At 44.6% G+C, this 16,463-nt stretch overlaps 1 protein-coding gene across 1 annotated transcript in view; it reads right to left on the reverse strand.

Annotated features, from left to right (window-relative positions):
• The window catches only part of LOC147727114 (spindle assembly abnormal protein 6 homolog), a 574,453-nt gene that overhangs the window by 116,191 nt on the left and 441,799 nt on the right, over positions 1-16,463 (reverse strand). The window contains exons 14-15 of the mRNA XM_086961156.1: positions 6,406-6,564; positions 2,405-2,508 (exon numbers count right to left, since the gene is read on the reverse strand). Coding sequence (XP_086817282.1) covers positions 2,405-2,508; positions 6,406-6,564 — 263 coding nt within the window. The remainder of the gene's footprint in view (positions 1-2,404; positions 2,509-6,405; positions 6,565-16,463) is intronic.

Below are 16,463 nucleotides of genomic sequence, written 5' to 3' on the forward strand. Positions count from 1 at the left end.
CTCCCACCTTGTCATTGCAAACTACAGTGTCCCGGGGTGGGCACCTGGGGACACTGCATGACGCTGCCCATGGGGGTGGCGGTCCACAGGGCCATCATTGGCTCCAGGTGGGCCGCGCGGCCCCCCTCCCACTTAATTCAAAGCCCCGGGGGGTGGTGGTCCCAGGTCATGGGGATCCGTAACGGACCCCCTATTTTAAATATTTAGTGCCCCGGAGAGGTGGCAGTCCCCGGGGCGTGTGGGAGGCTCGAGCCCCCCCCCCCCACACAGGCAGTTTAATTTTAAACAAGCCCCGAGGGTGGCGGTCTCCGGGGGGGCCGTGTGCCCCCGCAAATATGTAAATAAAGCCCCGGGGGGATCCCCGGGGCTTGGGGGGCCTTTCAGCCCCCCCACTCATTTCATTTTGTAGCCCTGGGGGTGGTGGTCCCCAAGGCTGGGGAGGCTGAGAGCCCCCCACATAATTTTGTAGCCCTAGGGCTGGGGGGCCCCTCTGGGACTTGGGCCCCCCTGGGACTAATTAGGAACGAAGAGCGGGAGCCCGTAAATCGTTTTTTTCCGGAAGTGGGATCCTGCAATAAAATTATTATTATTTTTTTAAATTGGGCCTTGGGGCTCCTTGTGGGACCCCCTGAGCAGGCCTAGGGGCTCAGAGTGTTTCTACCCTGCCCTCTTTTTTGAGTTTTGTGCGCTTTTTTCTCTGCTTTCTTGCGCCTTGGTTCTACGAGGCACAATATGGCTGCCAACACTTCCTGGTTTGAAGTGTTGACAGCCAATTAGCATAAAGCTTGTGCTCGGGAGGATCCGTGGCCCTATATATATATATGTGTTTTTACATTTTAATTTCTCAGCAACTACGGATAGATTTACACTATTTAACAAAAAGGCACGACTCTGAGCCAAGGGCTACTTTTTTGCCAAATTTGGTGTAATTCTGTTCAGCAGTTCGGGCTGTAGCTGCGGCTAAAGGTTCCTATGGGAAATTGCATGGGTAAAACACGTTTTCGACCCCTCTTTTTTCTCGGCCTCCGCTTGACGAATCACTGTGAAACTTTCAGGATAGGAGCGAAACAGAGCAGGCCATAAGTTTCAATAATTTTGCGAAGATTATTCAATCGGCGCCAAAGTTATTGGAAATAGAATGTTGCGGATTTCCTATGAAAAATAGATCCTAACTATAACTACCTACTGGCGACTGCAAGAAGGTAATATATATATTATACTTACCTGAAAAATACTTACATTTTAGTTGTAAAGGCATGCGCGGTAAAGGCATATGCATTGTAAAATTCTGTGTGATAAAGACATGTATGGTAAACACATATGCGTTTTGTTTGATACATGGTAATGGTATTAAGTGGTAAGGTTGTTTCTACACATTAAACATTTAATTTTCCTTGAAGCCTGAGTGGTGCCTAATCCAACTAGAGGACAAAATAAACAATGAAATGCAATGCTGCTGTTGAATGGATAATCCTAAGCTGCACAATATGTTCTAGATTTGTTATGAACAGCACCAAGCTCAACTAGGGACTTGATGCCCCGTTCCCAGTTTGTACTTCAGATGCTACTTTTTTGCAGCATGTGGAAAGCAAATCAATAATATTTTTCGGCTGCAACAGCTATACTAAATCATGTCAATGTAAACATGACATTTGGTATGGTTTATAGAATACCAGCCCCACTAATGTCGAAGTTACAGCCCTTATCCTTATAAAAAACAAGTTTGACATTTTATGCAATGGCAGTAAATGCACAACAGCAATCACAATCCACTTGCACACGTCGCTAGGAAGGCAGACGTCCATTTGCGATTCCATACTCCTATGCAATTCGGAATGAGTTGCAATTTGTAAAATTAGGAGTCACAAATTCATTTGTATATTGCAATTTTCTTTCTGTAAATTTTTAATAGGGTTTTATACTAGCAACCCCAGCTGCTTTTTTAGCAAAAAAACGCTTTTTTAGGACACAATGAATTTCTATAGGAGCGTCCTGTGATGTACTGCTGAACTTTACTGTTTCAAAATACAAGCAAGTTGTAAACATCGTTTACCACGAATCCTTTACCCCGCAGGTAATCACAACGTAGTCGTTACAACGACTGCGTTGTAACAACGCATACCACTACTCCGCAAGTCGGAACAACAGCTTGCGGAGGGGTCAGAAGGTGTTGATTTCAAATCCAACACCTTCCCTACTGTTGTACATACTGGAGTTGGAATAGTAAATTATACTAATCCAACATCCAGTGCCCCCCTAGAGCAAATCGCTGTTACCACTTGCAGTGTAATGGTATGCGTTGTTACAACACAGTCGTTGTTACGAATGCATTGTAATTCCCAGTGGGAAAAAAGAATTCATAGTAGGGTGGCATATTACAAGAAAACATGAAAATAAAACATACATGTGATCTGAGGTAGGTGGGGCTACAGGCGTAGATGTTGTTGGAATAAACCTTGCTTCAGTGGATGGACTGCTGTTAGTATTCGATGACAAGTTAAACCGGACCTGTTAAAAAAAAAAAGAGTAAAAATACAATGAAGCAAGTTACATACATTTAGAAGAATAAAACCATTTCTGCTTGTAAATGCACTCAAATACATCAACAATAAAATACGGCCAGACCATCAACACAACTAAAATATTGTAAAGTGAATATCAGTCATGCTGTCCTTTATATTACCAGGTTCAGCCACTGAAGTTCCACCAGTTATGCGTTGTACCTTTTCAGCTTGTTTTTAATTGTTCCTCAGTTTATTAAGGTGCGAGTAGAGACTAGTTTCTCTATTTGCACCCCTTTGTGTGTCCACACTACTCACTTTTTCAACTTCCAAGTGTAGGATTCACCCGGTAGTCACATCTGTCTTGGTAGCGTATGCAGGTTATGTGACCAATCGAATAACCACAGCTTATACTTGGAGAAGCAGAGTTTAAAGGATTACACATCCCCCACTGCAAGTCACTGAGCCCTGACATCATGTTTTTATATCACTTATTTGTGCTTAATACCTCCTCTTCTCTAAAGAGGACCACTAGTGCTTCGCTAATATCCTAACTATCTCACTTTGCTTGCCTGGGGTCTATGTGCTTTGTTTTCCTGCTTCACGTTTCTGCAGTTTTGACAATGCTGATTTTTCTTGTAATCCCTTTGTGACGGGTTGGGGTCGCCTGACAGGAAGAGAATGCAAGAGAGTAACTGGTGGTCCGCTATATCTATCTCACCTACTCTTGTTCCCTTCCAGCACAAGGAATGGATGCCGGAGGATGGAACTTTATTGTTCCCTACAGACAACGAACAGGAGGACGGCTCCTTTAACTGGGGGTTTATGCCAGACGTGACTCCTCCCACAGGTGACGTCAGCACACGCCTGGCGTTAACTGCAGAGACTTCCTGGATTCTGGCATGCATAGACACCGGAGGAGAGAAGGAGTTGAGTATGAGAGTGTTTACGTTGACGAGAGGACGGAAAGGAGAGAGCGAGGAAGAATGGCGACCAGGTCCGGCTGGAGCCGCGATCGAGCCAGGAGGCCAACGACCCCACGAACCACCGTGCCACGCTCCAGGAGGAGCGTGGCTCGAACAAGTACGGCGCAAGTTCTCGGGGTGGGTGGGGAGGAAGGAGCGTAACCATAACCCAACCATCGAGACACCTCCAACCCCCACCAGTTTTTCAAACCCCTTCTGCACATCCGCACCAGCACAGACCCAATCCATTTCTTCACATGTCACTAAGTGCACTGTGTGTGGTGTTTTTTCCTCACTCCCTTGTCCCTAACAATACAGGCTCTGAAGGCCAAGAGTCCTGATATCTTTTTTTTGTTTCTCTTTATTTCCTGCAACACTCCTCTGCTCGACGGGACAACCGAGAGCCAGGATCCTGAGGCCAGGAGCCCCGACTGATCAAGACAACCCAGTTCCCCGGAAAACCAGGTACCCAGTACAACGGATCCTGACACCTTTACCAAAGAGAGACTTACGCACAAAAACGTATCTTTGGGAAAATAAAACCCTATCTTACCTGACCTGGCCTACGCCCTGTTCTTTCAACCCCGCTACACCCTTTTAACTAGGCCTGGGCATAGGACTACGCTACGCGCGCGTAGTTCACGTAGTTTGCGCAACTATGCGCTACGCGAATTACACGTAGCAGGCATTTTTTGCTTGCTCGCTGTCCTCAACGTCAAGTTGGCGACCGCGAGCGAGCAAAATAACATCCCGGCGAGATTATCAACGCGGGGAAGTTAGGTTATTCTTTTCGGGTGGTCTCTTATGCTCGCGACCGCTCACGATGAGAAACTACCAGTCCGCGTTGAGAAAGCTGCAGCTCGAGTACAAATCTACTCAAGCGGCTGAAAACGACCGCTTGCAATGTGCAGGAAGCAGTTTGCACTAATTGCACAGTGCGGACAAGCGTCCCGCACTGTGCAATCAGTGCGAACAGCATTTTGCACTGTGCACTACGCAGTTCGCGTAGCTCGAGTAGTGCGAAGTACACTTCACGTAGCTACCTGTAGCGCTACTACACGCACTACGCCCAGGGTTACTTTTAACGCAACATTGCTGCTACTGTTCCCTTGGTTACTCTCTTTAGTTTTCCAAGGAAGCCTTTCTACCTGGACCCTTTGCAACTACGGGTCTTGTTTCATCTGAATATCCCCTGTTAGTTATGTAATTGATTTAACTTGAAACAAGGTTGGTCCTACGTTTAGGAGCCCATCATCCACTGCCCACCATGATTTCACATCAAATGGCGGTCTGTTGTCAACGTCCTAACAGTGAATTGCTCTCCACTACTTTTGTTGCTTATTGGAAATGCTGGTGCACAAGTAAGCTAGTGTGTCAGAATGTGTGTGGGACACAAACAGCACCTTAAATAAGCAGCCGCCTTCCTCGCTAGAGCCAATGCGTATGTGCAATCAGTCATATAAAAATGGAACCACTGAGGATGGAGAAGGACAGATTCAGAAAAGGATGCTCTTAATTTCAAGTTTTATAAGCGCTTCATTATCCTTTCGGTAAAAAACAAATATCAGAAACCCATGCACTGGACATGTGGCTTGCTATTCTACTGTCAGCATGATGTCACCCCTACTTATACACTGTACATTTATCTATTTGAAACAATTAAAAGTGCCCAGGTACTTTATCGCTGTCAAAAAAAATAAAAAACAAAATAACCTCTTGCCCGCCAACGTGCAGGGTGTGCTTCACTGTGTGAAAACGAATTTTAATCTGTTTAGTGTGTAGTTTACTCTGCTATCAGCATACAACAAAATGCTGCGGTGTACCTACTGCCGCAAGCTAATCGTGTTGACATACCACACCAGCTTAACCAAATAAATTACTCCGTACCTGACTGTGGTGATTACATAATGGTATTGTAGTCTAAACCCAGATATTAAATGAGTTGGCAAGCTTATAACACACACTAAAAATCAGCTCAAAAAGTTTAAATTACTAAGCATTGGGCAGTGCAGCCTTTAAATGTTTCTTCACGCCAGGAATAAAGACAAAACTGAGGACCTTATTATGACGACTACCATAGTCGTGGTGGCAGTCCATGGACCACCATGCTGGTGGTCCACCTGCCATATTACGACTATGGCAGTCAGACCACCACTGGACCACTGCCACTGCCGGGGATCTGAGATCACTTGGTGGTGGCGCAGCAGTCTGAGGCCATATTATGCTGGTGGTGCTGCTGCGGCACCGCCAAGCTTATTCCGAGCTTCCTCACCACCACAGTTTTCATGGTTGTGAGCCCACCATGAAAAGTGTGGTGGTGAGGAAACTAGGTCCCCCTGTTGCCTCTGCGCCAGGGGATGCATACAGGGGCACATGGTTTGCCCCCCTGTATGCACGCTCCACCAGTTGCTGAATGGCATGGACATTACAGTTCATGCCGTGCAGGAACATGCAATGGCGTTCCCATTGAGGTGCCATGCTAAGGCTCACATATTAGCATTAGCACTGCAGCACTGTGGGCCAGCTGCCGCAGGATCGCTCGACCTGCATTCCAGTCGGAACTTGGCAGTCTCAGTAATGGCTTGGCGGTGTTGCAGCGGGGCGCTGAGGATTAAACTCATCATTCTTCAGATGATGTGTTGTGGAAATGTCCACATTTAAAATGTGAGCACTGTAACATGAACTAGTTCAGACATGAATGCAACTATTATCTAGTGGCCATCAAAGTCCTGCTGTGCGAGGCCACATCGGTTGCCCCTTACAGGAGTAACTACTCGCACTGTAATACTTGAGGGTGATGGGCGTTATGTAGTGCCTCTTCTTGGAAATAAAATAAAAATGACAAAAGCACACGGAACATCTTTAGCATTTTGCAAATAATGTGATTCACCAGATCAAAACATGACAATGTGCGAAAATATGAAACAAAATGTGCATGCCTGTTGGCGGAATCTGGCAGACCTGGTGCCCAGCAGCGATGGCCCATTCATTCTGAGCGAAGGAGCAAAGTGCTTTGAGTAATCGGATGCAAGAGCAGAGGCAGCGGGCTGGGAGTTTGCAGGGGTAAAGCAAGCCTCATGACAGGGCAGAAAGGAAGGCTGAAAAACAAGGATAGCATCTGTTTATACAGAGAGAAAGAGCAGACAGAACACAAAGCAAAACTCTCATTCTTAAGTACCACTATATGTGCCGGGTGAGCTCAGCTCATGAAATGGATCTGTATTCTGGTTGAAACTGACAAAGATGGATCTGGTATCCTCCAGGTCAATGATGCCAATCATCCCATCCATTACTTCGATTTCAATCCTCGGTTTGGAATTTTGTGGGATTTCCTTTTTGTGCACCTTGGGACACCAGAGACACTCCATAATTATGATTCAGCTTCAAACAAATTTGATTCGATGAGGGCAACACGAATTAATGGATGATAAGGTGTTTGCAGATTTGCTTTCAGTTCGTACAAATGCATTATTTTGCTAAGCTAAAACAGGTCTAAAGCATCAAAACATGTGAAAAGGAGAAAATGCGAGCCTTATGGTATAAAATAATCTTTATGACCCAGGTTCTGCCCACGATGAATTGTGCTAAGGAAAAAAAAGGTGCATTTATGCTGAACAGAGGAAAATACTATAAGGCATGCATGTGCTATAAAAATTGGTTCACAAGAGAAAACGGCACTGAAGTAGCAATGCATTTCCTCTCCCACCCCTTTCTCGCTGGATTGACACACCATTCACTACATTATGCAGAGTATAGAACACGTTCACGTTTTCGAAGAGCTATTCCTTCCTTTAGTTGTTTTTCCTGAATGACATTTAACATGTAGAGCACACATCACACCAGGAGATTTCGAAAAGAACCTCATCAGAGCAGCGCCCGGAGCTGCTAAGCTGCGTAAACAGCTTTCTAAGTTATTTAGGTAATTATAACAACATGAACGAAACATCTGGAGACCAAGAGGATTCACATATACAGAGAAAATCGCAATTTCGTCAGCAGCGATAGACGGCTGCCGTTCCTGTTGTCAGTAGTGTCATCCTGCTACTGATAGGAGTGTGAGTGTGCGCCTACTAAAGTGGGATTACTACTTAAACTGGTATGGTAGGTCTGTCGATAGACAAAGACGGGTAGTATGTTATGAGTGTAAAAATGCTTCCAGTAGTGTTTGACTGGCACTCTGTGAGGCATGTGAGAGGGCCATCAGTAGTTAGTGTGCGTCACTTTTCTACTATCAGGGCTTTAAGAGCTCCCCTGGGTTTTCATTGAGGCTGTCTGAAGACATGCTGTGTACTTTTTTTGTGATACTCAGCTTTCTTAATGAGGTCACCAAAGACTTTTTGGGTCAGATTGAGGCATTAAGGACACAGACCATCCATTTGTTTAGTTGCAAGAACCACAGCCCATAGATAGCTCGCAGGCTACACTCACCAATCCACCCCTTCCACCTCCCTTGAAGATCAATGACTAACATTCATCGAAGAGTACTATACCAATGCACTAGCATCACATCAGAGCATAGATACCATCTACCACTATAATCACCTACTGGGATGACAAGCCTGCTGTCGAAATATAATACACCATGATCACAGCAAGGTGAGAGCTAGGGAGCACACCACAGCGGCTCTGATGTTTACTGCAATACACACCACCTATACGCCCAGTCTACTTGCTGCTGTGTCATGTTTGGGCATGGCATCTATTTTAGGATTAGTGAATCTACAGCACATCATGCTGTGTTGCATCGGCCCTGCTGCGGCTGACAAATCTGCCATAATAAGCTAGTGCTGTGTTTTAGGGGTGGCTAGCCCCATAGCTGTTGCCGTTTGGGGAGCTGGACAGTAGCATGGCAGTTTTAATCTGGGGCTGTGGATAACAATGCATTTCCATTGTAGCGAACTGTGGAACTGATTTCAGAGGTCGGATCAGGACACTGATTACAGAGCTCCAATTATGACAATTGAAGACTCACTTCTGATGTCCTAGGCCACTTTAATAATTTACCCAAAATCAACAGCAAGCACACCCCTGTCATGACCGTCTGGGAGTACAGTAAAATAATCCAAGTGTTTCTAAAGGCGGTGGTGTGTGTTAGAAACTCTGAATTCAACAAAGAACACAATAACAACTAATAAATGAATGTTCAGTCAGTATGTTTACTTTTTAAAGGAAAAAGTACTTTAAATCACAAACAACTGATTACTAAACATAACATTACAAATGCACACAGTGCAAACGAGATTTCACTGGCCCCTCCTAAACTAGAGATCTCTGCACAAAGGTCTCTCCATCTAGATGTAAAGGCCCTTTCTACTGTATTTGTCATAAAATTCTCAAAGTAAAACCCTTTCCTGCTGCATTCATCAGACAGTTCACAATATCAAACTCCTTCATGTGGTATGTGTCACGTTGCAAAGTCAGTGCTACTCTGTCTGAAACAGGATCTACATTAACAATATCTCAATTATTTATGTGCAGTGGAACAACTTCAGAAGCTAGCTAGCAAATGCTGCCCAAACAAATACTAATGAAGAAGATGATCAACAAGGGCGTCGAACCAAAGTCGTGGAAGCACAATACTAATGGACTCAAAACGAGTAGAAGAACATCACTTTGCCTCATCACCCAGAGGGTTAAAGTGCTAGTACAACGCAGGGCTTCATCGGGGAGGAGTCTGGTTTTGAAACTCAGACCTCCACAAAACATACAATAACACTTATCAAATTGGTGTCCAGTCAATGGTTTTACTTTTATCTTTAAGAATAATATGTAGCCTATTGACACAAAGCTAAATAATAAACATAACATTTTTTACATTTCATAATGAGAAGTTGATATTTCTAGCCCCTTCTAATCTAGATATCTTAGTAAGAAGGCATCTGTTAAAAAGACGCTGTAACACCAGATAGGTTCAGAAGTAGGTTTTAATGTAAAGACATCACCAACAGCTCTCAACAACTCTGCCAGCTCCTCCAGGCTCCAAGACTCATCTGAGTATGGAATCACAAGGAGTAGGAAAGAATGTACAAGGAAAAGGAATGGCAGTATGTCATAGAATAAACCAGAAGAAACAAGCATAAGTACATTACAACAGCATCTCAGTATTAAAATAATGCCCTTCCGAAGGTGTTTTCAATGAGTTCACAAAACAACACCTCTTGTTTGTGCTTGTCACAGAGTTCATAATAACAAAAAGCCTTACTATTGCTTTTGTAAGAGTTCAAGGTGTGAATATTCTTTCTATGGTAATTGTAAGAGTGCACAATATAAAACTCCTTCCTATTGTATATGTCAGAGAGCTACACCGTGCAGAGCAGTTTCGTACAGTATATGACATGGAGTCTGCCGTAACTATGTCTCTATCGGTCATGGCCATGGAATACTTCGTAGGTGGGACAACTCCTGCCCAATCAAATGCCAATTAAGAAGAAAACCAACAAAGTGATGGTACTAAATCCGCTTTTTTTCTTACTGCTTTGAATTTTCTTTTTTTTGTTTTTGGGTGATTACATGAACTCTGGCAGTCTCTCATATTCAACATCTCAGACCAAGGTCTGGTTGTCATTATGACAGATACAGCTGTGTAAACCGATGAACAACATACTTTTATTTTGATGCTATTTTTTTTTACTACTGTAGAACCTATTCTGTTTTATTTTGCAAAGCAATTAGGCGAAGCTGGTCTTTTAAAGTTATACAGCTCCCTTAACAGGATTGGCATTCTGTCCACTTTTTAGGTCCCGCAGACATGCGTTGCAGCGCTCATGCACTGTCTGCTCTGCAAGGTATATTGTAATCACTAATCGGGACATTTCTAAAGTGGAGTTGCAGACCCGCCCATCAATCTTATTGAGTGGCGTCATCGTTTATGTTAAACCTTAGCGTCTGGTTGAAAATGAGGCTTGTTTGATACCGCCCTGTCTCTTTTTGGCCCCACCCATCCAGACTGGACCTTTTACTTGCAGCGTTATTCTCCTTCAGTTGGTATGCACTATATTTATTTCACAATGGCGATAGCTTGTTTTACTTGTGTGTGGATAGGGGTGACTGTCGCATAACTTCCAAAACTTCCTGGTCCCCAACCTGACTGACTATGAAAGGCCTGATGCGCCTACAGGAAAAATGTATCCCCGGGAGAAAATATAACTCAAACACCCCAAATCAGTATGTGGTGTACTCTGCCAGAATCAAGTCGTACCCGAAACCGGACCCTAAGCTTCGCTACATTCCCCTAAGGACAATGCTGCACATTACTTCACAGACACACAGAAAGAAAAACACACAAGAGGCACAGTTCAAGTCCACCGTTAGCCCTCACACAGGACATTTTCCATATACTGATAAACACACATTACAGTAATGGTTTACCATTCAGCAGCTATCACAGGATAACCCGTACTGGTACGTACAGATACTGGGCGGACCTTTGTGACTATAGTTCAACATGAATCCTGTGATTGGCCGGAAAGGTTGACTGCCCCGAAGAAGAAGGTTCGCCTTTCCCGGAAGGGTCCTGCTCTAGCTGCTGCCCTGGAAGAGATGGTCATGCCGCCCCAAAGTGTTCGCCTACAGGTTGCTTCCATTGGTTGGTGCTTTGTGAGTAGTACCGTAGCAGACCCCGTGGGAAGGTGGCGAGTGATACAGGAATAAAATATGATGGCTGTTGAGATTCTTTTGTGGGACCTTATTTAGGCTGTAGGAATGCTTGCAGGAGTGATTCAGTCACCCAGGTGCTGGGGGAGGCTGTCTGAATGGAGGTGGTCACTGCTCGCCCCATTTGTTTATTTTCTTCTGTGAATTGTTGGCGAAGGGGGGTCAGAGCAAGTGGACGAGGGGCGCTTTAATCCACTTTCCGAATTGACGTAGAGGAACTTGGGCAACCTGACTTCCCTCATAGTTCCTGATGGCGTACACAAAGGACGGGGGTGGGCAGGGGTGAAAGTCTCTGGCTTTATTCTATTTTTTCAGACGGATGCCGACATGAACAAGGATTTGTAATGCAATAGGTCTCGCAGTTACGCAAGTTTGAGCTATTGGCATTGTAAATAGCTGTGCCTTGTATTTTGTTTTTGTTTTTTAAAACATAAATAAAAAAGACATCGTCATTTACAAAGGCAAAAGCTTAAACTCGTGTAAATGTGAGACCTATTGCATTTGAAATGCTTGTTGAGAGAGGCAATAGGACACAGTGTGTTGTGGTCTGTATGGCAGATCACTTACATATAGTTACAAATATAGAAGGAATGTGATCCCCGTGGGTGACAAACTTGCTTAGAACCGGTACTTGAATAAGCCAGGCTCACATTTTCAATATTTCTTTATTGCTTCGAGCATCTCCTCGAGTATGTGTAAAACCTATATACACATTTACCACAAGTTGGAGTTTGAAGTATGTATACATTATTGTTAAGTCATTTGCTTTCAGTAGGACAGTGTGCCTTAAATGTTACTTTTGTGTTTTAGCGCGATTTGTGAAAAAGTCCATTAACATTTCAGTTTTGTTCAGAGACCTAAACAATTTTCTTTAAAACCGTGTTTCTGATCACATTATCTTTTCATGGAAAACTAGAGAAAGTCTCTGAGTCAAACAACTAGCTGGGCTGAAGCAGCGGCCAGTGTGAAGACAAACTGGCTAAAGCCCAAAATATTGACTGGTGATTAAGGGTTCTGAAATCATGAAACCAATTGTTTTAATTAACAGTTTGCACTGGCTCTCTGTTCCTGTCTTTTTCACCAATATTAAATCATTTAGCTGCAGTTATTAGGACTAAGTTTTAATTTCAGAACGTTTAGGGGTCTGATCTCATTCTTTCTGGCTTCCAACCTGGAATTATTCATGTATTTGTTCCTGTAGGTCTTGCTTATTGGAATGTACTGTATGCTATCTGTTGGACTTGGCCCTTTCTGCAGGGTCACCTCAAACATTTTACATGTACCCTCCTGTTTTCTGAACCATTGTATTGGACTTTTAGGACTCTGTTTACTTTACCACTGCTAACCAGTACTAAAGGGTTTGTGCCCTCTCCTTTAAAACGTGGTACTCAATCAGTCAGTAAATTTGTAGAGCCACTCTTGTTACCCATGAAGGCATCCAGGTGCTGGTAGAATTGGCTTACATCCAATTGACTTATTTACTTTACTTGAAAGCCTTTAGGCAAGTGATACTACAGGTACCCAGGCCTGTAAATCGAATGTCACTAGTGGGCCTGCAGCACTTATATTGCCACTCAAGTGAGTAGTCCTGCAAACAGGTCTCAGGCTAGGGATTGTAGCCTATGTGTGCAGTTTTAAACTGCCATTTTGATCTGGCAAAATAAACCTTTTGTGTGGCCCAAATCTTCTTTCTTAATGCATTGCCATCCCTTGTTTGGGCCCCGAACAGCCTAGAGTGTAGAGTGCAGCTACTTAAATTACATGTACTGTTAGCAAAAAACATCCTACATTTTTTTTTCATTACTGCAAGGCCTACTTCTTCCTTAAGAAATGATTGGATTACCATATTACATTTAATGAGTGAGAACTTTCAATTGAGAGCAGGTAGAAATATTGAGTTTGATGTCTAAAGAATTGTAATTAAAATCCATCTTGTTAGAACTGGGAGTCTCCAGTTGGCTGAGGTAGGTACATTAGGCCAAATAGGGACCCTTGCTTCTAAGTCAGGGAAAGGAAGGCCACCTTCTCAGATAGCCCCTGCCCACCTCCTCGGTAGCTTGGCACGAGCAGCCAGGCTTATCTCCAAGGCAAATCTGTAAAGTATTTGCAACCCCACTCTCAGCAACCAAATGATGACACCACAAATGGACTCCACACGAGTTTCATAAAAAACAAGTATATATTTATATAAAAAGATATATGATGTGACCATATGATAAAACTCAAACATATGCTTATTTGTAATATTCCTCCTGGCCGGTTATTAGGCCAGCCAGCCCTTGTAGGTTTTGGCAGTAATAATGAGCAATTCTAGATGATCCAATGCAGTCCTAATGGAATGCTATGCAGTCCGTAATGCAAGAATCAGGCACTTCACAATGTAAAAATAATGCAGTTCGTTATGCAACAATCAGGCAGTTCATAATGCCAAAATAATGCAATGCGTAAATGCAACAATCAGGTAGTTTATTATGCAGAAATAGTGCAATGCATAATGTAAGAGTCAGACAGTTCATTATGCAGAAATAATGCAATGCGTAATGCACAATCAGGCAGTTCGTAATACCAAAATTATGTAATTCGGCACCAATCACGGTGCTCTGGACAGTCTCTATGCCACTCCGACTGACTCTCGGTCAGCTACTGCCAAAATATGCACCCAACAAGGGTATGGTGTAAAGTGTAGCTCCACACTTGGCTGAGCATTACCTGGGGGTGCAATCTCACTCTCCTCTCCTCCCCTCGCAACTTGGGTCTCTGATGCAACTTCGTTGATCTTGGGCAGTGGAACACGGGCCTCCCCTCCCCGACGGGGTTGGTTCGAGGTCCCTCCCTGGCAAAGCAGGCTCGGACCAACAGCACAGCTCCTCTGGGTAGGTCAGTTTGGGCCGGTGGCAATGTAGTAGGTCTCAGGCTACAACAGGGCACACTCACACAGAGTCGCTGAGAGTCACTTAAGCTTTGCGTGCCCACGTTCACAGGGCAATCCACACGACGGTCTCAGGCTGCACAGAGCACATGCACACAGCGTCGCTGAGACTCACTTGAGCTTGGGTGTACACAATCACACGGCAATCCTCACGAAGATCTCAGGCTGCATGAAACACATGCACACAGCGTCGCTCAGATGCACTTGGATTCCAGGAGCCCACAATCACAGGGCTATTCTTTCAAGAGTCTCGGGCTGCAATAAGCCGACGCACACAGCATCGCTGAGACTCACATGGATTCCAGGTGCCGACTATCAAAGGAAAATTCTTACGATGGTCTCAGGCTGCAAAAAGCACAAGCACACAGCGTCGCTGAGACACACCTGGAAACTTTTGTGTTCCTGAGTTTCCACAACAGTGGGCCATCTCCCCTTGGGCCCTTGGGGATAAGTTACTTCAGGTCACAGCACACAGCAAAGTCTTTTCAAACAGGGGGAAACAGCACACAGCAAAGTCCCTTTTAGCCTCTCCTTGGTTATATCAGCAAACTGCAGGCCAGCCACAGAACACACAGCAAGGGTCAGTCCTTTCCTTCAGTTTTTTCAGCTGTTTCTTGCTTGGCAGAGGTTCCTCCTGAACACAAAGTAGTTTCAATCCTTTACAATCTTGAACAGTTCCATTCCATTCCAACGTTCAGGGGTTTCAGCTCTCATAGGTATATCCCTAAATGTCTTTGAAGTCTTTGTGTTCACGGGGGCACTGACCCCTGTCCAAACCAGTTCTGGGTGCCTCCCTGCCAGTGACACCTTCTTCCTTTGATTAGTGGGGGTCTGGATTCTCAATCACTCAGTAGGAGAAGGTACCCTTGTATTATGGCAGCAACCCGGGTCTCTTCACCTCCAGGGGCTACTCCTCCCCTACACTCCAGATGCAGGTCAGCCTGTTGCTGTCTCAACCCCCCCCCCCCCCCCCCCAAGACATTCCCCAGATCCTATCAAATTCAAATCCAGACAGTCAATCCACCACGAGGTAGAGACACACGGAAATGTTAGAACACAAAAAACCCAGAGACTTCTAAAAGAGTGGTTTCTAAACACACACTGCAAAAACCATCTTCACAAATAGATGTGTTATTAAATTGGGAGTTTAGGCATACCAAACTTCACCTCTCTATCTTAAGCCTATGGGATGATAGGCTGGAAACATATTACACAGCCTTCCCATTCTGTACTATGGGCAAGATGGCCTTTCAACAGTGAAAAACGAAATGGAGAATATTTTACTGTCAGGACATGGTACACACCTCAGTACATGCCCTACCTTTCACATACACTGCACCCTGCCCAAAGGGTACATTGGATCTACCTTAGGGGTGTCTGATGTGCTTAGAAAGGGAAGGGTAAGGCCTGGCGAGTAGGAGCACTTGTCAAGACAACATGGCAGTTTGAAAAACTGCGCGCAGGCACTGCTGGGGCAGGCCTGAGTTCTCTCTTTGGGGATATTTTGTGGGTGGTACAATTAGCGCTGCAGGGCCACTAGTAGCATTTGCAATACCAGACCTAGCACATATAGTGCACTTTACTAGGGACTTCACTAGGAAGGCAAACATACCAATCATGGACAATCAATTACCATTACACTTTACACAGGGAGCACTTGCACTTTGACACTGATCAGCAGTGGCAAAGTGCCTAAAGCATTTAAGCCAGTAAAACGAAATCCATCACAGCATCAAAAATAGAGGAGGTAGAGGTAAACAGTCTGGGGAAATCATGTCAAGAAATGCCAGGTCTAACACATCTTTAATGGTAAAGTTGGATTTTTAGTCACAATTCTGAAAATGCCACTTTTAGAAAGTTTACATTTTTTTGTCCCAACCATTTGGTGTCTGCTGCCTGTTTCATGGGTGTCACAACTAGGTTTAGTTATCAGTTAGACTTTGTGCATTGGTCCCAGACAGAGAGACAAAGATATGCTAGGTGTTGACAGGACGTGCCACTCTGAGTTAACAAAGGGGAAGAGCTGTCCCCTACCACACTTGCATGTCACAAATGCGATGCCTGAGCACTCTCACAAAGGGGTTTGTCACTTTTCTATTGAGACCCTAGACAATCTGGGGCCAGGGTAGGAGGAAGGAAATTCCAAGCACCTCTGGGGGACTGAATCCACCAGACAATTCTCCTACATCAATGTGGGTACAAGGTATACATTTTGGACCTCAGAACCTAATTCTTCGGTACACATCTAGGCCTGTGGAAGACTCCAAAGAAGGACTGCTGTGCAACTCTTCGGCCTACTCCCTGAGTGAAGGACTGGACCTGCCTCTTGAACCCAGGACCACCAGAGTGACTCCAAGGGCTAGTTGGCTGGCCTCCTGATCAGAAACCTCAGGGTTTCTCCATCTTGAACTCAGC

This window comes from Lissotriton vulgaris, chromosome 3_1, assembly GCF_964263255.1.
Source record: "Lissotriton vulgaris chromosome 3_1, aLisVul1.2, whole genome shotgun sequence".
Classification (NCBI taxonomy): domain Eukaryota; kingdom Metazoa; phylum Chordata; class Amphibia; order Caudata; family Salamandridae; genus Lissotriton; species Lissotriton vulgaris.